This window comes from Alligator mississippiensis, chromosome 2, assembly GCF_030867095.1.
Source record: "Alligator mississippiensis isolate rAllMis1 chromosome 2, rAllMis1, whole genome shotgun sequence".
Taxonomy (NCBI): Eukaryota; Metazoa; Chordata; order Crocodylia; family Alligatoridae; genus Alligator; species Alligator mississippiensis.
Window position 1 is genome coordinate 263,145,881 of NC_081825.1, and position 25,626 is coordinate 263,171,506.

The 25,626-nt window shown below is 47.3% G+C and overlaps 1 protein-coding gene across 4 annotated transcripts in view; it reads right to left on the bottom strand.

Annotated features, from left to right (window-relative positions):
* ISM2 (isthmin 2) overlaps nucleotides 1-24,651 on the bottom strand; it is a 38,965-nt gene extending 14,314 nt beyond the window's left edge. The window contains exons 1-2 of one of the 4 annotated variants that reach the window (XM_019478904.2): nucleotides 23,867-24,651; nucleotides 1-264 (exon numbers count right to left, since the gene is read on the bottom strand). In XM_019478904.2, the coding sequence (XP_019334449.1) occupies nucleotides 1-264; nucleotides 23,867-24,007 (405 nt within the window). In that variant the 5' untranslated portion in view covers nucleotides 24,008-24,651. Of the gene's footprint in view, nucleotides 23,823-23,866 lie in introns of those variants that run through there. The other 3 variants (XM_059723122.1, XM_059723121.1, XM_059723120.1) reach the window with 3 other exon arrangements.
* Between the last annotated feature and the right edge of the window lie 975 nt (nucleotides 24,652-25,626).

Below are 25,626 nucleotides of genomic sequence, written 5' to 3' on the forward strand. Positions count from 1 at the left end.
CTGTATATTTGGGTTCTGAGCACTCAGGTTGACACTGGCCAACCCTGGCAGGTTCTGCAAGTCCAGTACAAAGGGTGTGCTCTCCTCCTGGCTAGTCCTGCTGGACTGGAGTGGCAACAGCTGGTTCCTAGTAGCCTGCTGGGATGACCACCGGCGCTTATGCCGGCGCAGCCCTGCTGGCCCACTTCTCCTCAGACCCCGAACCTTGCTGGACTGTGGCATCTCTTCTTCCTGGGCTGAACGGGTGTCAGACGAAGTAGAAACCTGAAATGAGAGATTCAGCAATTCCAGCTCTAAACCAATGCTGACCACTTCACAAACTACCATTCTGGATGTCTTCCCTGCAACATAACGCAAGGGACAGGACAGGGGCACTGTTGTTCTGAGGCTAAGAGCAACACACAGGAGTTGAAAAATAGGTGCACGAAGCATGCCTGAAAAGAAAAAACACGAGGCTTGCACCTCAAAACATGCCATACAAGCAAAGAATTTCTTAACCGATACCCTCAATTGGCCCAGTGGTCCACCTATCCCATTTGATTTACCTCTCTGTAGCTCCAGATCATACCAACTGGTCCAGTATCCCTGCCATATCTGAACAAATTAAATACATTTTAAGTTTGGCATTTCCTAGCTCCCTAGCACATTAGAAAAAAAACTACTGGTCCATCCTGTCCAGTATTTGAAGCTCTTTGTTTAACAAGTGTTCCATCTCATTTGGCAGTCCTACCTCCCTGCTTATTTCAGGCCAATCTACCTGTCCATTTTCTCCAGAATTCTTCAAAGACCAGACTCTGCAGAAAAGGCTAAAGATCAATGTATTTTAGGTGATGGAAAAAATTCTATGCCTGCTTCTGTCCCATGCAGGAATGGGTTTTCACTCTGAAGCATAGAATACTACAAAGATTGTTAATGGTCATAAAGTTGCCTTCCCATACACAAGCTTGGGGCATTAAAATGAGAGGGAATATTTCCCCTACGTGACCTGGATGTCTGTCAGCTATTTACTGATATTAGAAAAAACAGTTTATTTGAAAGACCTCGGAATTAGGTCATAGTACAGGGACTGCAGATGTTTTAAAGAACAAGGATATTTTACCTTTTGAACCAATCACTTACTAAAAGGCAAGGGGAAAAAATTAGAACTTGCTGGCAATAGATGGCTACATTTTACATTTCTTTACATAATAGAAAATGGCTAATTATGCCTTCCTCTGTAGCAGACTATGACACAACACTACTTGTAAATGGCGCTGTGTCACAACTGAGCTGTTTAATGAGTTGATCTGACTTTTTTTGATGTTCTTATCTGTTCTACAGCACACCAAACCTTGCTTCTCTCTGTATTCCTGCTCTTGTCTGGGGATGCAGCAAGAAACAGCTGTGCAAGTGCCATTTCTATGCAGCCTGATGAACTAGGGTGGACAGGCAGGATGGGCTAGGGTGGACTTGGACACAGGCAGGACAAATTCCTTCAAAAGGAAGCTCTTAAGCTAGATTCCTACATTACTAATTTCAGCATTTGACCCACACTGGTATTAAGGAGGGGGGAGGAGGGGGAGTCAAAGGAACTGCAAACTTTAGTACACCTGAGACATCAGAGCTGGGAAAAGCTATCCAGCCCTCTGCAATGTAGCCCTTGCTCACCCATAGCAGGGAGGTTCCCAAAGAAAGACACTTCACTGTTCTAGGATCCAATGCGTTAAGCAATACAGCTCTCACTTTCATCCAATTTCATGCTCTAGTGCAATGATTCTCAACCAAGGGGCTATGGCTCCCTGGAGTGCCATGATATCTTTTCCAAGGTGTCAAAAAATATGAGCACTGTTAGGTGCATAAACACCTCCTCATGATTCACAAGATAAACCCAGAGATTTCAAGCAGGAATCCAGAGTTGCAAAACCTATTTTGATCTACTGTGGCCTTTCTGAGTTCTCTGCAATAGAAGAATTATTCTAGTATTTTTCTGTAGTAAAAAAAAAGAGTGAAAGCTAGGAGCTGGCATTCTCCAAATGGGTGCCTTGAGTCTAACGAGGTTGAGAACCACTTCTCTAGTGCACCTCACAGTCACTAGGTATTTACTGGTGTCTACCCTACACCCCCTTTTGTGTCCTAGTCCTCTCCTGTCTCACCACCCTAAGCCCTTCCTTCCTGGTAGTTGCAGGATTAAGGAAAAGGCAGAAGTTCCTCTTCTCACCAGGGATGCAGAGACACTTGTACCTGCAATTAGGGCCAGATGTTTTGGGGAGGGACTCCTTTCCCTTTCATCCTGATCACTGGAGCACTTCAAAGGGAGCTGGAGCCAGGCCAGGCTCACATGAACACACAGGGCATGTCAGCTAGGCCCATGCCTGCACATCAAAGGTTTGCTGCCTGTCTCTTTCTCCCCTGGGAAAGGAAGGGAGCAGCAGGGGGACACTACTGGTCCCTTTGCTGTTTATCAGAGTAGAGCTAGCTGTGGTGAAGGGATTGTGTCAGCTTTTTCCAAAAGGGTCCCTAAATACAGGGCAGAGGTGAGTTCAGGGGGAATGGTCTCGTACTACTTTCTATGGGGGGAGAGCTCCTCACCATCCCTCCACAAAAAAGGGAGAGCAGCAAGTCTGGGCAATGTGAACCAGAATTTTGTTTAGGTTGGTCTGACTCAGCTACTGCTGAGCTAATAGCTCCAGTAGCATTTTGATGAAGTTAGCTCCTGTTCATGGAAGCTTAGACATCTCTGATTCAGTTAGTCTATAAGGTGCATCTCTACCCTTTCTGCTTGATTTAACACTAACACAGCTAACTGCCTCTCTCAACTCCAGTTTAAGCCTATTTTCTCTGAGATACTGGTTGGGGACTGTACACCTCTCTGATCTGATCACCCCTTGTGGGAAAAAGGCAGGAAGAAAGGCAGAATAGGTGGGTTCTGTATTCCCAAAGCTGGACTTGAGTGATTCAAGTCTGCTAAAAGCAGATTAGGACCATGGACCTTGCATGGGATGGAGGTTAGTTTTGCCGTCAGAGATTCATGGAGCATTTTCATCTGTGCCAATCAACATGTAGTGAATATCCTCAGTTTGGGGTTCAAAACAGAAAGGGCAGTTAGTTTAGATCCCTGCAGAGTACTCCAAAACCTGGTCGTCAGGCCACCTCCCTCCTAAAACTTCCCAGCCATGGAGAGCTGTACAAGCCCAGAAACTTGGCTATGGGTTTGTCAATCTCCCTTGTTTTACCAATAAATGCAAAAGGTTTGAGCCTTCGTTAGTTCCCTTGCAGCAGGGGTCAAAGTCTGAACAGGCCATCAGAACTGAACTCTCTCTTATCCTGTAGAACAGGCTGAGGTACAAAGGAAAGAGCAGTGCAATGGAAATAGAGCCTGGCTATGGACTAACAGAGCCTCTCCATCAACATATTTACTTAGCATTAAATTTACACCAAACAATGCATTCAACCTTGAGTTATCTTACAGGCAAAAGCTAACTTTGAGCAGTGTCAATAAAATATTATGATACTGCACATTTTTACAGCGGCTTTCACCTGTAGGTCTCAGTGTACTGAGGCCAGGGGAGCAAGTAATAATATCCTAATTTTACATACGTGGAAACTAAGGCACATTCTAAGAAAGACACTTAAGAAAGATCACTGAGCAAGCCAGTAACACAGGCTGAAGCAGACTCTGGGTCTCCTGACTCCCGCTTCAGTCTTCTATCACCTGGACAATGCTGCCTGGGTCTGATTTTATGATCTTATGAACTGACGACATTCAGATTCTGGTTCCCCTAGGGGACCATAAACCTATGGCAGGAGATCTGGAAGAGCTGATGAGCTGGGAGATTGCCAGATATAAGAAATCCATCATCCAGCTCTGAATTGTCAAGTTCTCTGAAATCATGAGGGCCTAAAAGGATATTTATAATGAATGTCCAAAGATTGTGTTCTTGGGGGACCATCAAGCAGAAGCTGATCCAATGAACAGGCTCACCATGAGATCATTCTAATATAATAAAGGGCTTAGTCCATCTGTCTGTCTGTCCCTAACACTCATGGAGCATTCTGATTGGCTACTGAAACAACCAATCAAAGTATTTCAGGAGCATTATGGTGGACAGGAGACAGCGCAGGAGGGGTTTAGGGTTAGCAAGCTTCCCGTCCCTGCTTGCCCCCCACTCGGGTCATTCTTGATGGGCAAATCACTAACTCTAGTTCAAAACCCAATTCCTTTGCTATTCAGCCCACAGCATCTCCCATGCCTCCACCCCAGTCCATACTGCACAGTCCCTTACCTTCAATCTTTAGTAAGTAGCTAGAAAGGGACACTCCTAACTGTTCCCTCTCCCTCATGTAATGCCCACTGAGCTGCTGGCAATGCCAACAGGCCAAGAGGCTAAGATTTTAGGAATTAAAATAGGTCTATTTTAGGTCTACACTATTTCTATAACTTGCCAATAATTCGTTAAAAAAAAATTATCACCCCATCCAATACATCTCTCCTGCAATTCCACAATGCACTTAAGCTGTGAGCTTCTCCGAGTTCAAAATAAGCATACAGAGATAAGCAGCAATCCATCCTGGCTAAGTTTCAGCACAGCATCTTGCCCAAAAAATTCCAACTGATATGCCTACCCTACGCATTTGTTGTCCAATGTGGAGACTCCTGGTAGACCAACTCTTCCATACAGCAGATTCCTCCTCCTTTTACTATCCAAAATACAGCATGACTTCACCAGATGGCAAAAACTTACCTTTTCATTGCAGAGGAACCTTTTAATTATGACAACCTCCCCAGACCTACATAGCCAATTCAACTAACATCCATTTTGTTTTCAATCCAACTCCTGGGTAAAGCTTGTTTTTCTTCCATAGAAACTTGCCTGGAATAAATCTGTTAAAATGCAGTCATCAAAGAAAAAAAAGACGGCTTAGCCTTTCCAGTGTGAGAATTAAACATCCCCACCCTGCCAAATAAGACAATATAAACACTTCTTTTGAATGGCCTGGCTTGCTATCTACTGAACAGTGTATCCTTATAAACTATTCACATTTCCTCTTCCTCTTGAGATCAAACTGTCCATCAACAAACTGTTACATACCTGACAGAAAACTGAAAAGTAAATGAACATGACCCTTCTCTTTTACTGGATCAATACATTTCAAGAACAGATATTGGACTGGCCTCCTTACTGTGTCAAGAGTGCTTTCCAGTTTTGTTCTTTCTCTGAAAGTAGCAGGCATCAAGCAAAATCCCAGGCTCAGCAATAATCCTGGACAATTCGTCTCCACATTCTAGTTCATCCTTCAATCCACAGTTAGTGAACTACAGCTCAGAACAAAGATATGGGGACTGAAATCTAAGGGGATATTTGGTGCACCACAGTGGAAAGTGTAAGTCATTTCCATTTGCAACAAGTATGTGTAAATGTAAGGCTATATTTCATGTCAGCTATTCTACTAACTTGTTAAGCAACACACAATCTGGCCAGACCAGCTTTCATGCTATTCCAGGAATCTTTCATCAATAACCCCCTGCTTTCACTGCATGTAGGACTGCCTAATTAGGAATAATTTCTGGCCACAAACTTAGATCCGTTATCAGATGATGGGAATTCAACAGCAATTCACATCAGCACTCTGCTTGCTTTGCAGTCCTGATGATAATACTGGACACCTTTTCTCTATTTGCTAAAAAGTTATTTTCCTTGGGATTTCTAGTTCATGTGTCCCTGTCAAACTTGGATGAGAAAACTTGAAAAATTGGACAGGGTGCAGACAACAGCTACAAAAATACTGTGAGGGCTGGAAAAAACATCTTCTGGTGATTCAAAAAGAGGATCAAGAGCTGACCGGATTACCCAATGCTTTATTGGGAGAAACTACTAAGAAAGAAAAGGCTCTTTAATCTAGTGGAGAAATGCAGAGAAAGTTAATGGATTAAAGTTAAAGCCAAAGAAATGTAATTTAGAAATAAGGCTCACTTTTTTTAAGCAGTGAGGGGATTAAAAATTAAGACAAATTACCAGAGGAAGAGGAGGATTCCCTGATTCTTGATATCCTTAAAACAAGAAGTAGATGCCTTCCTACAAGACATGCTTCTGTCCGGCACAAGTTATTAGGCTCAACACAGGGGGTCACTGAGTAAAATTCAGTGTGTGCTATGCAGCAGGTCAGATGAGACAATCTGATGGCTCCTTCTGGTCTTAAAATAGTTTACTACTTCAAGATTCTACAAAAGTTTTGTATATTAAGGAAACTTGACAACTAGTAATGAGATAATTTGAAAAATCCCATGACAGTTTGAAAGGTGAAGATACTGCTAAACCAATCCTTCCTGCTACAGCATACATCAACAGGTAGCAAATTAACTCCTGCAGTGCTAATAGAAATAGCTTTTCCACTTCAAAATTCTCTTCAGTACCTAGTTCTGCACTGAACATTGTCAATGTTACATGGTTTTTGTCAAACTACATTTCAAAAGAGTGATCTCTGACATCCACTTTGATGATACTCTCTCACCACATACATTAAGCTGTATCCCAGATTCTTTACTTCAGTTTAGTTTAGTAATGTATATTCAAATGAACTCCTTTTGAGTCAGTCTTACTGGAGTGAGAGCATTCACACTGCAAATCAACACACGCAGTTCACGCTACAAATCAACACAGTATGACTGGAATAGCTGCACCCCCTACTACAGTCATTGTCTGCAGTGGCAGCAGTCCCAGTCCAGCAATGAGAATAACAGTCTTCCAATAGATAAGGACGCCATGGGTGAATCCAGAGATGACTGAAAAGGCCAATCCAAGATCTGTGTGTTTGATTGCAGACATGGCAAACAGTTCCAGGAAGGAGTGGATGCTGGTGATGTCAGGTCACAGCTCTTTCTCTTTGCCTCTTTTGCCTATCTCCCTCCATAGCAAAATGAGTTTGCTCAAAAAGTATGACAATGAATTGACCTTCATGGTGCCACTGGGAACAATTCAGTGCTCCAGTCTCCTAGGTATTGATGTTAATATAGCATTTCTTCAGATTGACCATCAAGGTATCCTTGAATCTCTTCTTTTGCCAACCTCCAGAGCAGTGACCATTGGCGAGCTGGATATAGGACCTGTTTCAGGAGTCAATTGTCAGGCATCTTTATGACATGTTCTGTCCAACAGAGCTGGCTTTTATGCTGGTAGGTGTTTGTTGTTTGAGCCAGAACATAGTTTGTTCTTCCAATTGATAAGAAGGATTTTCTAAAGACATCTCTGATAATAACATAAGTTTTTAGGTGTTTCTGAAATTTTTTCCAGGTTTCACACCCATACAACAGGATAAGGATGACAACAGCCTGGTAGATGAGAAGTTTGATTTGGGTCCTGATGTCACAACCATCAAAGACACTATGATAGCATGACTGGAAGAGGTGTATCCCCACTGCAATACAAGCTAAAGCATCAACAGCACCCAAATTTCACTGCCTCCCACCCCTCACAAAAACAGGTCAGATAGCTCTTGTTTATAGTACCACTGAATTTGAGCTAGAGGCAACATTCAATTTATGCTTTGAGCTAACACTGCAAGGAAGGGGGAATTTGCCATAGACCTGTGTAGCCCTGTCTTGTATAATCATAGAATCACAGAAAGAAGGACCGGAAGGGACTTGTAAGATCATCAAGTCTAGTCCCCTACCATGGGCAGGAGCTAACTGGGCTCAAACATGCTCACTGAGGTGCTTGTCCAGATCCTCTTGAACACTGCCGGGGATGGTGACTGCATTATCTCCGCTGGAAGTGTGTTCCAGATTCTAGTCATCCATGTGGAAAAAAAGATTTTCCTTACATCTAGCCTAAACTTCTCCTCAATTAGCTTGTGCCCATTGGACCTCATCCTCCCAGGGGGTGCTTTTCTGAAAAGTTGCTCTCCCTTGACATATTTGTAGGTAGCTATCAAGTCACCCCTCTGGCTTCTTTTACTCAGACTGAACAAACCCAGATTCCGAAGTCTCTCTCATATCTTCCAGGCCCTTGATCATGTGGGTGGCCCTTCTCTGCACCCTTTTGAGCTTGTCCACATCCTTCTTGAAGTGTGGTGCCCAGAATTGGACACAGTACTCCAGCTGCGGCCTTACCAATGCCAAATAGAGGGGGAAGAGCACCTCTCTGGATCTATCGGCAACACATCTGCTGACGCACGCCAGAGTCCTATTTGCTCTGTTGGAAACTTCGTCACACTGGTGGCTCATATTCATTCTCTGGTCAATTTTCACCCCGGGTCTGTTTCGGATGCAGTGCCAGCCAATGGACTGCCACCCATCATGTAGATATGGTGATGGTTCTTCCTACCCAGATGTAAGACCTGGCACTTGTCCCTGTTGAACCTCATCTGATTGCATTCAGACCATAGGACTAGCTGTCAAGGTTGTCCTGGATCCATGTCCTGTCCTTGGATGTGCCTGCTTGTCCCCACAGCTTGGTATCATCTTCAAATTTAATCATTGCACTTTTCACTCTCTCATCCAGGTCATTGATAAAGATGTTAAAGAGCATGGGTACAAACACTGATCCCTGGGGGACACCAATGGAGACAGCCCTCCAGGATGAAGCCATCCCATCAATTACCACTTGCTGGGATCAGTTGCTAACCTACCTCACTGTAGCCTGGTCTAGGCCAGTATTCTCCAACTTAATTGAGAGGATTTCATGAGAGACAGTATCAAAGGCCTTGCTGAAATCTAGGTAGATGAAGCCCAGCTCCTGTCCCATGTCCAGCTGGTTAGTTACCTGGTCATAAAAGGACACCAGGTTTGTCAAGCATGTCCTCCTCTCAACAAAGCCTTGTTGGTTGTTTCTCAGTATCCCACAATAAGCTAGTTATTAAATCACTGCTGCTTTTTAAACAAGTTTCCTTAGTGTAATTGCTTCTGATAAAATCATTAAACTCATTTTTAAAATATGTTAATATCTTAATTTGAAAAGTATGCAAAAACAAGCAACAAACATATTATATTCCTTCCACCCACTCATTTACTTGAGATTCTGTGCAAGTTTTTCACCAGTTATTTCCCACAAGCTCTCTCTCACACTCTCAGGTACTCAGTGCATCTCATTCACCTGGGCTTTTATCAGCGTGTCATGCAACACATATCAAGCAAAGAACCCAGGTATGAATTATCCAAGCACACACTAAAAATAATTTTTTTTCAAAGCATGAGACTTTTTTCCATATCATTTTATGCCTGTGTAGGTATCTGAACACTGTCTAACACATAAAGAGGTACCACCCTGATTGCAGCCTTTGGGAGCCACAATCTAAACCAGTGAATCATAGAAATCATAGAAATTAAGGGCTGGAAGGGACCTTGAAAGATCATCGAGTCCAACCCCCTTTGATTTTATTACCCACTGTTTGCACTTGTAGGAGGTACCCAAGATGTGTTCCCATAGCTTGGGCCATAGCTCCACAATGTCACCTCTAGTCTCTGTTTCCGACTGGTCTTCACCCTCTTGTTGCACATTTCACCTGCTTTCTGGCATTTCTCCCCAGCACAGGCCATCACCACCCATGCAACCAAGCACAAGCCCATGTCTTCCTTCCCCTGGCACCATAAGCTGCGAGCACCCCAGCCATTCCTGCCCCCAGGCCTTGGCCTAGATATCACCCAGGGTCTGACCATCTACCTGACCACAAAGGAGGCCCAGGCTGGGGGCCCCCAGTGACAGCAGGGCAGCCTTCCTGTCCCTCAACTGCTTATGTCTCCAGCCAGACCTCCACTGGTGCAGTCCACTGGCTCCTTGTAGGGGCTATGGGTGTACTAGCCAGTATGTTCTGCTCCAGCATCCCCCCTTGGAGCCCCTGTTGTTGCCCTTTGCTCCCCATTCCTGTCCCTGCTTTCACTTGAAATGCCCTAAGTGTCTAGGTCTTGCATGCTTCCTAGCCCCTGATCCTGGCAGAGGGGGCTGCCAGCTTCTTTGTGGGCCTGGCTCCAGATCCCATGTAAGCACCCAGCCTGGCTTACCCCCCTGCACAGGGCACTGCTTCTGTGGCAGTCACAGGTGGGTGTGCTGGGCTCCCCCTGGTTGCAGGGTACCACCGGCCAAGGCCCATGGCTGGCTAATGTGGACCACAGAATATGAACCACTGATGCCAGGTGCAGCCGTGCACAGCCCGGACAGCTCATGCCCCTGTGCATGCTGGGTAACGTAATTGCCACCTCCCAGTCAGTGGTGACCGATCTGTTCACTGTGGGCCAGATAGGCAGTATGGGTGTGGTAGGGCCCCATTTGGCCTTGGGGGTGGGGCAGGGAGTATGCAGACCATCCCTGATCTGATCACCAGGGGGTGCAGGGTGGAGGGTCACCTGGTTCCAGACAGGTGGAAGGACAGGGGAGCAACCCAGCTTTGATCCAGAAGTGGGGCAGGTGGTTGGGGGGGCGGGGGGGGGGGCTGGCGAGTAGGGCAGAACAGCCCCAATCTGAACACACTGGGGCAGAGGCAGAGTGGCCCCAATCCAGATGCACTTGTGGGGAGCCCAGACCTGATCTGGATGCATGGGGCAGGGAGGGGCTGAGTGGCCCTAATTTAGATGCATGGGGGACAGGCAGAGAGCAACCTGGCCCTGATCTAGATGGCTGGGGGCCCCAATTCAGAAGTTTGGGGGCAGGGGGGTAAGGGAGAAGCCTGGTTCAATCCAAATACACAGTGGGCAGGCCTGGCTCTGATTCCACTGCACAGCAGTGTCCTAGGCATGGCTGGACCCTACCGCATGGCAGTTTCACTGCTCCCCAGCTGCCAATCCCTTTCAACTGTGGAGATTCCTGCAGGCTGGATACGGCCCGTGGGCTGGAGGCTGAGCACCCCTGATCTAAACTAGCAATTCTCAACCAGGATGCCACGGTTCCCAGGGTGCCTTGAGATTCTTTCAGAGGTGATTCAGGGTGCTGCACAACATTGGCACTGTTAGGTGAGCACACATGATTCTAATATTATAAAAGCCTGTCTGTCTGTCTGTCTGTAATGCTTTATTTGCACTCTGATTGGCTGTCTTGGCAATTTGTGCCCTACACAAATGGACAGATAGCAGAGCACCCTCATGACAGTGGGGACTGAGGCGCTGGAGGGGAGGGGGGTGAGGCCAGAGGGGGATGACAGGACTGGAGCGCTGGCATCACAGAGGTGATGGAGTGGGGGGGGGAGGGGGCGAGGCCAACAGCACTGGCCTTGCCCCCCAGGTCTGCTCCTTGGAGCCAGGGGTCGGCACCCCCCCCCCCCCCAACAACAGCTGGTATGGAGGGGAGATAGCAGGGAACAGGGGAGGGAGGGGAGCTGGAAGGGGAGGGGGGTTACGAACTGAAGGGGTGGGGGGGAAGGGATGCAAACTGCTGTATTGTCGTCATCCCCGTCCCCCGGTCATTCTTGATGGGCAATTGGCTAGATCATAAGATAAACCCAGACACTGTGGATAGGAATCCAGAATGTTAAAATCATTCTGACCTGCTGTGGTCTTTCTGAGTTCTTTGCAACTGAAAAACTGCTTGGATAAGTCAATAATAAAAAAAAAAAAAGGGGGGGGGGCGGTGTGGCTGGCATTTTCCAAGGGATGCCTTAAATGAGAATGCCAAAGAGTGCCTTTAGTCTAAAAAGGTTGAGAACCACAGATCTAAACTATAGTAAGCAAACAGTAAGAAGACCAGAGATATGCTTCAGTGTTGCCAACCTAGCAATTTTGTCACTAGATCTAGTGACTTTGATTGGATTGTTAGTGACCATTTGGGGCTCCTAGTGACAAAATGTCTGTACTGAAGGTCCTATATCATTGTACTATGTGTGATGCTTGGAAATTATCTGGTTATTTTTTTAATGACTTTAGAAAGTGTTCCTACCAAAACCTAATGACTTTTTGGAGGTTTGGTTGGCAAATTTCCACTTTCAGGAGGTAGCAACTTTGGTTTGGCAAGTGCTTCCCTAGTGTGCCTACTAAGAGATCATCAAGATCCCATCCTGTTAAGTGTCAGAGATCTCAGACACTCATGGACTATCTTCTTTCTGTATCATTATATTCCCCTCAACAGTGCAGTCTGAGCATAGGACAGCTAGCCAACACTGGGAACCTGGGCAAGTCAGATCTGCCTTCAGCTTCCCTAACTGTAAAGTGACATGGTAACACTGACTCTGCTCACAGTTAAGTTACAACATCATGTAGCTTCAGGACATCAAACACATGACCCATGAAGTTAGCTCATCTGGGTGTGGGCTGCAGAGTGCCCTGACCCTGGCTACAGTTGGAGATTTTCCCACAGTGGCAGGCAAGTGCCTGGGCAAGAGCCATAGTACTGCAAGAGCCCCAGAAGTATTGCAGGAATAAGCCTGACACCACGCTTGTTCCTGTGGCAGCAGGTAAGTGTCCGTGATAGCGGGCTTCTTCCCATGGTACTGTTGGAGCTCCAGCACCATGGCTAACCCTTGCTTGGCTGGCAAGCACCTGAGCAAAAGCAGAAGCAGTGAAGTCCTAGAAGTACTTTGGGAAGAAGCCTGATGCTGCAGCTTGTTCCCACAGCAGTAGCCAAGCGCCCGGGACGCTGGGCTTCCTCCCACCAAGTCCCTGACTGGTGGGAGCAGGCCCCCCGTGAGGCACCTGTCCTGGATCAGCCCTGCAGTCCTGGACTGGTTGGAGAGGGCACTGCATGCGCCAAGTACAGCATGCAGGGGGGTGGAGGGGTTCACAGGTCTGATCCATTCATCTGGCCTGTGGACTCCTACCATCAGAGTACATAGCACCAGCTACATACAGCCAGGTCTCCTTTACTGAGAGATAAACGTGCCTACCCACTTGCTCTCTGGCTCATTCTGTCACTTGGGCACATGTTTTCTGTTAACAGAGTCAAGCTGTAATACACATAAGCTCTTAATGCATCAGACTGAGTTGCTGTTAACTTGTTCCAGCTATAAAGCCCATGTACTTTAGTAACCATTAACTTGTTTCAGCTAATGGTATACATTTGTTAGCTTGTCTACCATATCCCCCAGCAGCTGCCCCTGCTTTAGCATTTCATCTTATACAAAGAAAAGAAAAAATTAAAAGAAAAAATAAAGTAAAACAAGTGCCCTTCCTACACACACACATACGTGCGTGCATGCATGATGGTTCATAGCTCACGCAAAGCTGTCTGGACTGTGTTTTTTTTCCCCAAGAAAAGAAAAAAGAGAAAGCAGATCAAAGAATCTTTCCAGCTCCTTAATCTGCTGCAATGTGTTGCAATAAGAATAATGAGGGGACAGCACAGCAGGCAATAGAATGCGAGGTATTTCTGCTGCCCTGATCCAAATGTATGACTTTGGATGCACTGGGAAAAGCCAGTAATGGGGCCAAGCTGCAGACTCATCCCTCAGTGGCAGCAATGAGTTTTGTAATCCCAGCCTTCCTTCCATGAGCTACCATCAAATGTCATAAGCTACAAGCCACAGACACTTCTCAGCATGAGCAGAACCCACAACAAACAAGGAGTTGAAAATTCAGCTCAGACTGGGAATCCAGCCTGCTCCTCCCTAAGTTGCATGCTGGCCTTCTGAAGCCAGGTTCTGCAGGTGCTAAGGGGATGTGGTGGGAGGGGGAGCACAAGGCCAAGGGACAAGGCTACCCACAGAGCCATCACTTTTACAGCTGCAGGTGTGACACCTTTTGAAGGAGAACTAAGAGCACATAAAAATATTTGATGTGCTTCTATCCATTCTTAGGCACTTTAAGTCCAAATCTGTTTTGGGGAACTGACTGCTGCGGCTAGCTACGTTCACAGCAATTCTCCACCTACATTTACAGCAATTCTCCACCCTGCACAGAAAGAATCCATGGGAGTCACCCAGCCTCTCCTTGCCTTGTAGTGGGGAGAGCAGGATTGCTACCAGGGCACCTCATCATCTCATGGGCAAGTGTTAACTACACCGGAACCACCTCCTGTTAACAGGAGTGCCCAGTCTGTATTGGTGACTCCCCTGACAACCCATGATCTATCAGAACTGTTCTCAGGAAAATTGCTCCACTGCCCCAGGTTGATGTGAATGCGACAGAGTCACTGGGATGCAGCTTTGTTCTTCAGATCCCGGTTGTTTTGGGTATGGTTAAGTCCTCAGGGACTAGGCTCCACCACCTGTGATTAAATGAAGCTCTTTCAAGGATGCTTTCCTAGGGTTGCTTCAAGCTTAGTTGGCCAGTCAGTGCAGGACCAGAAGCAACAGGTTAAAATCTCAGAAAGCTACAGTCATCTTTATGCCTTCCCACATACACTCAACTCCAGAGGGCAAAAGCATAACTGAGGGAGGGTGACTAGGGCAGCAGCCCCAGGTGCTGCCTGTAGCGGGGGGAACAGCGCTCTCCCTGTGTCCTGAAGCTGCCTAAGGCATACAGCTACTCTGCTATGCCTCCAGCCAAAATGGCCCCCAGCATAATTTAGCCTAAGTGATGACCTGCTCCCCCATTACTTCCCTTTGGTTTGGCCTTCAGTCCAAGGCTCAGGAGGGATGTATAGCTGCATTAAGCTTTGCATGTGCTGTGGGGTCTCCCCAGTTAGAGAGCAGGCCTTTGCAACTCTTCCTAGCAGTGCAGGGTCTAAATCAGTGGGGTGGGGGAGGAAGGGTGAGCAGGACACCAGCCCTGGTCACAGACTCTGAAGGGCTGCAAGAATGGCAGTAGCTGCTGCTTTCTCAGCCACCATCTGGGGCACAGAAACTGCTTGTTACACCTCTGGCTTAAGTAGGAGGAGTCAGTGGCTCCTTTTATATATATATATATATTTTTTTTACATGCATTTAATTTATTCATAGAATTCTGTGACAACCGTAACAATATCCAAGTGCCTCCTGAAAAGCAATTCATTAATCCTCACATTGCGTTTTACACAGGGAAAACTGAGGATAGCAGGGGTTATGTGACCTGCTCAAGATCACCAAGAAAATCTGTGGTAGAGACCCAAGACAGAACCCACTTTCCCCGATTCCCTTGCTCCTGCACAATCTCTGATCCCCTTCATGACTCAGAGCAAGTCATTTTTCTCCTCTGAGCTCTGGATACAAAATGGAGAGATTAATCCCAAGTTGTTTCACATGGAGGTTGGGAAGCTGAATTGTTATTTCTAAAGTAAGAAATATAAATAAAACACCATCCCTCCCAGCAGGACTTATCATTGATATTTTACACTTTATTATATCACGCCCAAAACATACCAAATGCTTCGCAGACAAAACCCTGTTCTGGGTATACATGGCCCCAGCCACAGATCATATCATCAGGTACAGCCATGAAGCTGGTGGAAAGAAGCATAAAGGAATCCCCCTTGGACACAGGAGGCTCCCCCAGGAAGGACAGGGCTACCAGAACAGGGGTGGGATTTGCCAGGGACTAGAAAGGCATGTGGCTAGAGTGCGCAGTGCTCCAGCTATTCTGAATCCAGGAGTGCCACTGGCAGGCAACTGTAAATTAGGCAGCCCTAGGAGTTGCTGTTATTTGTTTCAGAGACTGGAACCCAGACTGGAACCTAGAGAATCCCTAGGAGGCAGCCTGTTCCCTGCCCTGTACCACTCCCAGCTGTACCAGCTCAAATCAGCTATGGACCAGGACTGCAGGGAGGTAGCAAGAGAGACTTCAAATTTTCTGCTAAACTTTTGATTCTCTCTCTCATATGTCAGTCAAAATAGCAGAACAAAAGCATTTCTATTCATAGCCAATTTTGCAACCCCCCTTTTTAATAGCACCCTTCCCCTACTTTAGGGCTCACTCACTCATCTGGTCCCCTGAAACATTACTTACAGATGCAAAGAAAACCAGGCATAAGTAAGTGCAAAAGGATGTCACGGACATATCACCAGGGAAATTAATGCTGCCCATAAGACCTCATTTCCCCCACAAGCTCCCTTCCCTTGTAGAAGGAGTTTCCCTTTAAAACAACGTTATAATGGAGGTTAGAGGGTTTCCAGCCTCTTAACAGCTTCTCTCCTCAGCAATGCTTGCAGTTAACCTGCTTTCTGAATGCAGAGAAACCTAGAAATAGAAGAGCGAGAATTTCCAAGACACAAACTTGTGTTCACCAAGTGTGAGCCCCTTAGTCATGCAGGGAGGAGAGGGGAGGAGGCAAACCCTTGCCACAATCCTTTGCAGTGATTTGATGCTGAAGTGCAGCTGCAAATACCACAATGCTACCACCCCCATTCCAGTTGGGCAGCGCATCCCAACATCAAGTTCCATCCAAGAATCCCACAGGACACCCCACTTACACATACTGGGAAAGGAGAACCGGCTGCTTCCTTCCATAAGCTTCCAGGTGTTCTGTATTTAAGGAGCAGCCAGCTTAGATCTGTAATACCACTACAGCCTCTCTGGGAGCCTCTCTCGGAACAGGCAGGGAGGAGGAGGAAAAAGGGGTGGGAGAGCAGATGTGAGCTTAAGACATCTGTGCAAAATCTCATTGCACTGAAGACATTACACACAGCTCTGCACCTGGTGTCTTCTAGGTTATAAGCAAGGAAGCTGCCTGTGCCCTGGGAACCTACAACTGAAGACAGAGGGGAAGAGGAGGGGGAAGTGCTATTTACTAACATACTAAAAGAAGCAAAGCAGAGTTAACACCAGCTCTCAGGCTCTGCTGCAATGAGAGAGGGCTGAGTAACAACCAATGCAGGGGGAAGAGAAGGGAACGGCAAGGTAATGGCACAGCAGGGGTAATTAGGAGAGTTTGAAACACTCATTTCTCCTCACTGTACGACCCCTGGGGCCTTCTGCTGCTTGCTCCCAGTGTTCACATGTTTGCACCCTCTATTTCGCAAACATTTGTGCTCTATCCTGCGGCCCCCTACTAGGCTTCAAAACAACCAGTTCCAAGGTGTTAAAAGCCTGCACCAGCCTGTCTGCACTCAGTTCTGTAAAGTGTTAGAACTGAGTCTGGTGTACGACTCAGAAATGTGGTGTTGGCACATGACAGCTAGCACATGCTCACTACTTAACTGCCTTCGAAAAGTCTGGTGTAGATAAGGCAGCATGCACTTTCAGCCACACCATGCTGGCTGACATGCTTTTCTACACTGGACTTTCAATCGTGTGCCATAGCACATGTTTCAGGGATACAGGTTTTAACTGTGTTGGCCTAAGAATACAATTTTTTTTGCAACTGTCTAGTTAGTGTAATAAAAGATACTGCCTCTAGCACACTGACTACTTGTAGCACATGTTCACAGGTTAACTCCAGGTCTTAAGTCCTTCCTACTCCAAACAAAGCCTTAGGTCAGCTCACCCTAGCCAGAATAAACACACAGATCACAGCTCTCCTCTTCCCAGCTCAGGCTGACTTTATCCAGCCCTTCTGCAACATTGGGTATGGAGGCCAGCAGAACAGAGCCATACTTTAGGGGAAATCTACAGTATTTTGTTCCCTTCAAAGCTTTGTCTTCTCCTGAAGACTAAATAAAACAATCAGTTGCCCAGGAAGTGCTGTTTGTCCTTCACACCAGGAGCCACTCAGGACAGGGAAGTATGAGCCTCAGATGTAGTGTACCCAGTGAGACCCAGTGATTGACCCACTGGTGAGACCCAGTAATTCAACAGAGCAGTGGTTCTCCACCTTTTGCAACTCAGGGCACCCACTATTAGAATCAAGACTCTCTTTGTAAAATGCCAGCTCTTAGCTTTCACTTGTTTTTTTTGATTATAGAAAAATACTAGAGAAATTCTTTTGTTGCAGAGAATTCAGAAAGACCACAATGGTCAGAATGCTTTTGACACTCGGAACTTCTCTTTGAAATCCCTCAATTTATCTTGTGAATATGGTGGATCATCAAGATATTTGCACACCTAACAGTGCTAGTATTGTGTAGCACCCTTAAAAGAAACTCATGACATCCCAGGGTGTTCTTGCAACCTGGCTGAGAATCCTTGCATGAGACCGATGGAGTTTGCAAGAACAGAACATCAGCAAAACAACCCATGCAGGTTGATTTTTACAGCTGGTCCTTGAAAAGCAGCCAATAATCCAAGGGTTCTTTCCCCTCCCCCCAACCTTGTGAACACTCAACAGCAAAACTAGAAGTTTTGGCTGTTTGCATTTTTCTTTACAAAATTTCTGGTTTTCATATAAAAACAAAGAAAAAGAAAAATCGATTAAAAAGTTGCTGAATACCGCCCCCCCCCCCGCTTTTTGTGGCTTAAATCTCCAAACTTTTAATGAAACTGGAAATTTTTCACCAAAAACATTTAGTTCTATCACAGAGCCGTTTTTCATTAAAAAGTGTTGGTGAAAAGTGCGCAGCCAGGTTGACTAACAAAACACATCTCAGATGTTAAAGAAAACAGGCAGGCTTCACCCTGTACTGACTACAATGCAGACACTCAGTCCAGCCTGCTGCTGCCCTGCCTCTCAAAACCATCCAGTGACTCTGATCCCAAGAGTTCACTTAGTCCTAGGCTAGCAGGTGCTCATGCTAAATGGAGAGCATAGGGACAGTGAAGGGGAGCTACTGACATGGCTAGAGACAAAAGACTCCCCAGAAAATGCACAGAATGGAAGAGGGCGGGGAAGGGGAATGGTTCCAGCACACACCTACTTCCCTAAAGAAACTGTTGAGTCTGATAAATCATGGGGAGAGTTTTCAAAACGTGGACACTTGTGCATTAAGAACCAGATGGACGTATGCCTTCCTGCTCACCCCAACTCATTCTATGGCTGCCCCATGAGAATAACTTTCAGTTAACTGCTGGCCTGCAGCTGGATTTAAACCATTGAGCTACCCCAGAGAGTCCTTCTTCAAAGGGACAGAAGCATCTACCTCCTGAGAATGGCTCCTCTCTACAGAAGCCAAGAGAAGATGCCCTGCTGAGTGTTTTATGCCTAATCCCCTCCACTTACATGTGCCTTTTACAGGAACCCCTTTGATTTTTACAATAGAAATCAGGCAGACCCATTTGTCCAGTGAAAAGGGAAGAAGCCTCCTGGTCCAGTGACTTCCCCACACCCGGCTGCTCTTTGTTTTTACTCCTGACTCAGCCCCAGGGCAGGAGGGTTTTCAACTGTGTTGACTAAGATAATTTGGCACTTCTCAAAAGGAAATTTGCTACAAAGGGTAAAGTACCTTCCTGTGCACAAAGAGCCCCTTTCAGAGAGGAATGATGCTTCACTGCACGTTTCATACCCACAGATCTGACCTCAGCCAAGGACAAAGCCGGAGACAAGGAGGCTTAATTGCTGAAGAAATGAAAAGGTAAAAAGCACATCTGCAGGCAGAATGACTCTGCTACTGACACAGCCTGCAGCCACCACCCGGGAAGCACACTTCACACATGACCAGCTCTCATCTGGCATCAAATGCCCACAGGGCTTTCTTCCCTGGGCACCCCAACCTGAAGCCTTCACCCACTGCCTGTGACAGCACAATTAATTATTGCTGAGAACAAAGATGAGGACAAACATCAGGAAGAGAGAGGTGACAACTGTACGCTGGGAATGAGGAGTGGGAGCAGATGGGCTCTGAGGAAAGTAAGACTATTTTCATGCAAGAATCCCCAGTTATAAACCTGAGGGAAGAACAAAAAACACAGAGCTTTCCAGGGCATGGACCTTCTTCTCCAAAGGGCAAGAACAGCTTTGGGGCAGAAATTAAGCTGAGAGCCCAGTTAGGTCGTACCTAGCCCATTCACACCCAGAACCCAGTGAAAGGCTGCGTTGGGCATGGTGTTCTCTATAAGGCTTAGTCCAAGCCAGGTTGAGTGACATAAGCAACAGGGCTTCCATTATTTCTAGTCTCTTTGCAATTTCTGGTAAAGACATTTTCCTTCATTCTCAGCCTATATTTTCTTGTGGTTCCTGTCATTCTACAACAGATGAGAGCCCCCCTAGTCAGTCCTTCCCTTACCCTCTGGGGTTCATCTCTTACAGATAATGCTACACAGGCACTACATAACTACCCTTTTAAGCCTTCCTCACAACTCAATCTGTCCAGCTACTTGAACAGAGGGGATGATTGAATTAAATCTTTGATTTTAATCATGATTTAAATCAAGAAGCAGGAAAGTTCATTGTAATCATTGACTTTAATCTTGTTTGGCATTTCCTCTTTTGTAGTTATTTCCCTACAGAAAAGTTAATTCTCAATGCCTGACATAGCCATTAAAACATTAATACCAGTATTACTTATTTGTTTATGTACCCATGATACCCAAGAGCTTCAGTCACAGATCAGGGCTCCAGTGTATCAGGCATAGTTAAAAAACAAACAAAAAACACACTGATTTGCAACCAAATAAAGCCTTTCCACTGCATTTGATGCTTATTTTAGCTGTCCAAAGGACATACTACATCTGTTCAAATTTACTTAAGCAATTATAAAGCTTAACATCATGTATCTGGACACCCAGGTCTACATTTTTAAATGTAAATGATTAAATAGAAAACAAAGGCCAACCTTTTTGGCAGGTGTGCCAAAAATTAGCCTCACACTCCCCAAATGCAGCTCTGATCTCTTTTCCTTACTCAATCTGCCACTCTGCTGTCTGTTGCCTGTCCTGTGCTTCCTGCCCGATCTGCTGCTCTGTTTTCTGCTGCCTGCCCTGTGCTCCCTGCCCAGGCTGATGCTCTTTCTGTTCCCTGCTCTATTTGCCAGTTTTGCCCATCCCTCCCCAGTCAGCAATGTCCAACATACAGAAGCTGCCTGTGCCACCCCTGAAATAGAAATGACAAATGTTGTACTTATTTACTAGATATTTTTACTCATGATTTGGGTCATGCAACATTTGGACGTAAATTGAAATTCAATTAAAATGTACCATATCCTATATTTTAAATGGTCTTTAATTCAGCAATATTACCTTATATGGATTCAGTACATAATCAAAAAAAATTATAAAAAAATCTACTTGATTTATTAAACAAAGGAAATATTAAGTGTAGTTAGTGAATTTCAGAATTAAAATCTAGCCTGTCGTGACCAGAAGGAAAAGCATTGGGATCCCTGAAGATGTTAGTTACTTGTTTAGTGGGCTTTTAAAAAAAATGTTGGAAGTAGGTTAGTTACCTAACTCCCATTTAAAATCTTGTAAGTACTTTAGAAAAAACCAATGGGCATCTCTGCATTATTTTATACCTAGTTTATTTTGCAAAACTGACCCAAGTCTTTCAATATTTTAGAATAGATCTCATTCTCTTCAACCACATTTCTATTAATACATCAGAAGAGGAAAATAAGCCTTTTTGCTTTTTCATCTCCCAATTGGTTTATAAAATTGAATAAACTAGTCCAAAAGAGGAAACTGTTCTCTCTTAACCTGCTACTTAAGTAAACTAAAAGTAATTTAAATATTAACTTTTCTGCACATACAGAAATTGAAAGTATGGACATGTAGGAAACTATAAATGCATTCACTCATTTTAAAGGCTGAAAACAATATAGATACTTATTTTCCACAGTACATGATACTGGGACATATCTACAACTCTTAAGTCGACTTCAAAAGATAAGATCCACCCCCTCCACCCTGCCCAAGTTCCATGGGTAATTGAAAAGCAGCACCTTTTGACTCATAAAACTTTGAGGGGGGCTTATTGTTGAATCTTTTTTGTTTGATATAGTTTTAATGGATTGTTAAAGCCTCAACATAATTGCCATAATCTCAAATTTAATTTCAAACAAGTTTATTTTTTTAAATGTATATAAAAATATTTTTCCATGAAACCAGTGATTTTTGTCCATCTCATTTCTGCTCTCTTGCCCCTCTCCTTTCTGCCTTTGTCAGGGACTGCCCATATTATGATCTGTATTCCAGATGAGGTTGTACTCATGCCATAGACACAGGCTGTGTCAACTCTATGACACGAGCCACCCATGCATACCAAAAAATCACTCAGACATTTTGGCCATGTTGTTTTGCAACAAGTACATCCATTTTTCTGACTGCTCTCACCTTTATATTTCTCCTAGCATTATCAACCCTGCCACAAACTTCTTTCCCACTATTTAACTCATACATATTATTTTTCTCAAAAATGCAGCTATTACACATCTGTTTAAGTATCATTGGGTGCATCTGCACATGCCAATTTAAGAAGCATTAGCCATTTTTAAGGCACCTTAAGGGTGCAGGTCTACATGTGCACAACCTTAACACACCTTAAAAATTGGTGATCTTAGGCTATTTGAAGAGTTCATGAAAGATAACATATAGAAGTATTATAATAAATGATATACACAATACACCTAAAGCAAACCCCTTTCACCCAAAAGGGGACTGTAATTCATCAAAAAAATTCTCAAGTCACTCGAAATGATTTAGGCTTGATAAAAATATCTCTTTTTGGCTCAATTACCTTCTAAGTACTTTCAGATTCATCCTCACCATTTCTTCCATTATTTTACTAAGGTGTGAAGTTCACATGATTGGACTAACAGCAAGGTTCCTTTCCCTTTTTTTTTTTTTTTTTAAAGAAAAAAAGATTAATGTTATGCTAATAAAAAAGAAATCAGGTACAGCTGGGTTTCTCCATCCTATTACAGGAAGAACTGCCAGGGAGTTCAGCAGACACCACAGCCAATCCTACCCATACCTCAGAATTCAAATCTTTCCTCCTGGCTCCTACTAATTTCTACTAAGCAGCGTCTGAGCTAGACTTACTAATTTATGGGTAGCCAGTTTTTCCAAGTAGCTCTCCTACCTGCTTTTTATTGGTAGCTATGGCTACAAAATAAGTTTTTTAAGCATCATTGTGTTTCCTCACTGCTTTTCATTTTGCTTAACAGACTAGTTTAAAAAGGCAGCTGGGTTGGCTCAGCCATAGGGGAGTCACTGCAGATTTGGTTTCCCTCCTTGTTTATTAAAGAGCCTTCTCTTTCTCACTGGGATTGCTAGAGATTTGCTCCAGCTCCTCTTCGGTCTCCCACACTGATACACGCACAGCAGGTTTTCATGGGTTTTGATCCCATGCCCTCCAAGCTTCACTAGTCACTGCCATCTTAAAGCCACAGGGGTACAGCCAAGGGTTTTCTTCCATCATCTTAACTGCTCTAATAAATCTTCAGAAGTCACAACACGTGGAGCTCCAGCAACTGAGTTCCCGCCACCAAGAGGAAAGGGTCAACCTACAGCCTTGAGAAGACTGCTCAGCCCCAGGATCAACCCCCCAGCTCCAAGGGAGCAGAGTGCAGTACATGGCAATTACAGATGCCGGGGCACTGCTTCATCCTGATCCCAGTTCGCCAGGTGTGGACGAAGGCGCCGCGCTACATTCTGGCACCTATCTGCAGCTGCCAGGAGCCCCACATCAGTGCAAAGGCTGGAAGGGAGCTGAAGCCTGCTGCACCTCCTGCCACTGTGCTGAAGCACTGCATTTCCTGACCAGTTGCAAACCTTGGTAACCCAATTAGGGCTCTAACTTCTCTTGATCTCCTCTCTCCGCTAAAGGATTTTGCCCTCTGGAGAAAACATATATTCCCCTGTATTGAATCACTCCCCATAGCTCCAGTCTTGAGTCATCCAGCATAGCATTGTTTGCCAGGTGCCTACACGGTAGGCAGTAACGCAGACAATCCTACATCTTGGAGGACTGGCAAACGGGCCCCTAAATACTCCCTCCCAGCAAATATGAGGGAACCACAGCCTTCCCGTCCTCTGTCTCTCAAGCGCTGCCCACGGTTTCCTTGCGCTCTAGGGCACCAGCGCCACCGACGTCCGCCCATCCGTGCAAGGAGAGCCCTGGCACCCGCAGGCAGCACCCTCCTCTCCTCGCACCCGCACAGCTGGGCAGAAGAGCTGCCCGGGGGCCGGTGCCAGGGGCGCGAGGCCGCAGCAGCCCAGCGGTGCCGGGAGGTGCAGCTCGGCCAAGGCAGCGCCCTGCCTGCGTCGCACACGTGTGCGGGCACCCCCGGCGCAGCCCCGCAGCTCTCCTACCTCCGCCAGCTTGGAGCTCCTCTCCTTGGCGCTGGCGCCGCCACGCGCCCTCCGCAGGGGCAGCCCCCGCGCGGCGGCCAGCAGGGCGGCGAGCAGCACCAAGCCGAGAACCAGCCCCGCTTTCCCGCGGCGCGCAGACATCGCCCCGGGCCGGGCCGGGCTCGGGCTCGGGCTGGGGCGGCGGCGAGGGGCGGAGGCCGGGCTCGGCCCCGAGCGGGGCCGGGCTGTGGGCGGGGAGGCACCGGCTGCGACTCGCTCCCTCTGGCGCGGCGCTGCGCTGCGCTGAGCTGCGCTGGCGGCGGCCCGCCCGCGCCGGGCGATGCTGAAGAGCAGTGCTGGAGGCAGCGGCGGGGGGCCAGGGCCAGAGCGGGGGGGCGCCGCCCGCCACCGCCACCTAATCCCGGCCGGGCGCTTGCCCTGCGCTGGCTGCTACGGGCGGCCCCGCTGCGCGCTTCAGCGGCGCCCGCTCCCCGGCGCTGGTGCTGGCGGCTGCGGCCCCGGGCGGGAAGCCCCCGCCATGCGGGCCGGGCCCCAGGCGCCCCCGCAGCGGGGGCCGCCCCATGGCGCTGCCGGGCCGAGCCGGGCCGCGCTCTTTGTTCTGGGGCCGCCCGGATGCCCGCGCTGCACCGCCCGGGGGCGGCCGAGCCTGGCTCGGGCCCCGGCGCTTCCCGCGCCGCTCAGGGCCCCGCTCCCCCGCCGGCGCCCGGGAGGGGCGGGGGCCGCGCCCCGCTGTGGGGGGCCGCTCGCCGCCCCGGTGCCCGGCTTGCAGCATCGGGGATCCGCTCTGCCCGCGCCGGCGGCTCTGACGTGGAGAAGGAGGCTCGCCCTGCTCAGCGCCAGCCTCCAGGGGCGCCGGACGGCACCATGGGCGCGGGGCTGGACGGCCGCCCCCCCGGGCCGGCGCCGGGGCCGGAGCTGTCAGCGCTCGGGCCCCAGCCCGTCCTGAGCAGGGCCCTCCTCGTGCTGGCTCGGGACGAGGCTGGAGGAGCCCCGCTGGCACAAAGCAGGGGCCTGGAAGGTCAGGGCGCTAGTCCTAGCAGAGCCGCGACTGGCCGGGGCCGGGTGTGGAGGAGGTGGTGGGCCCAGAAAGAAACTAGAAGCCTCCCTTCAGAAGAGAAGCTGCTGGGAACACAACAGCTAATTTCTTGAGACAAAGCAAAGGGAGGGAGGCTCCCAGGTTCAAAAGAAGGGACCCAGAAGGGAGGCCCAGCAGAGCACACTGGCCAGCACCTGTTGTCTCCCAGACCCCTGCAAAACTGCCCAGAGAGGGGAGCGGAGGAGTGGCAGGAAAATAGCCCAGTGCTTTCCTGGCTCCCCCCAGCCAGAGCCTCCTTCCGGGTCTGGGCCCTGACCAACTTGGCCTGAGCCAGGAACAGGCTGAGCAGGAGGTCCCAAGTCTTGGGTGAGGCCACAGCCAGGGAGTGTATAGAAGAGACAGGATCAGAAGCAGAAGACAGGTCTCCTATTGCCATGCCCCATCCTCCTGGACCTTGAGGTCCCATCACATTTGCTGAGGGGGCAGTAGAAGAAAAGCCCTAATACATACTCTTCTGGCAACTACAACTCAGCATGTGGGAACGAGGAGGTCCTGTCAGAGAGTGCAGATGCATGGAGACTAGTACCAGTTAATCAATCCTTCCAAAAGCTGGAGCCCAATGAGGTTCCATGCCCCAAGGTAGACTATTTTCTGACAATATGGCCCCCAGGTCCCAGTCAGGACCAGGTGCAGCATATGTGGTAAGAAAGACACTGTGGCAGCC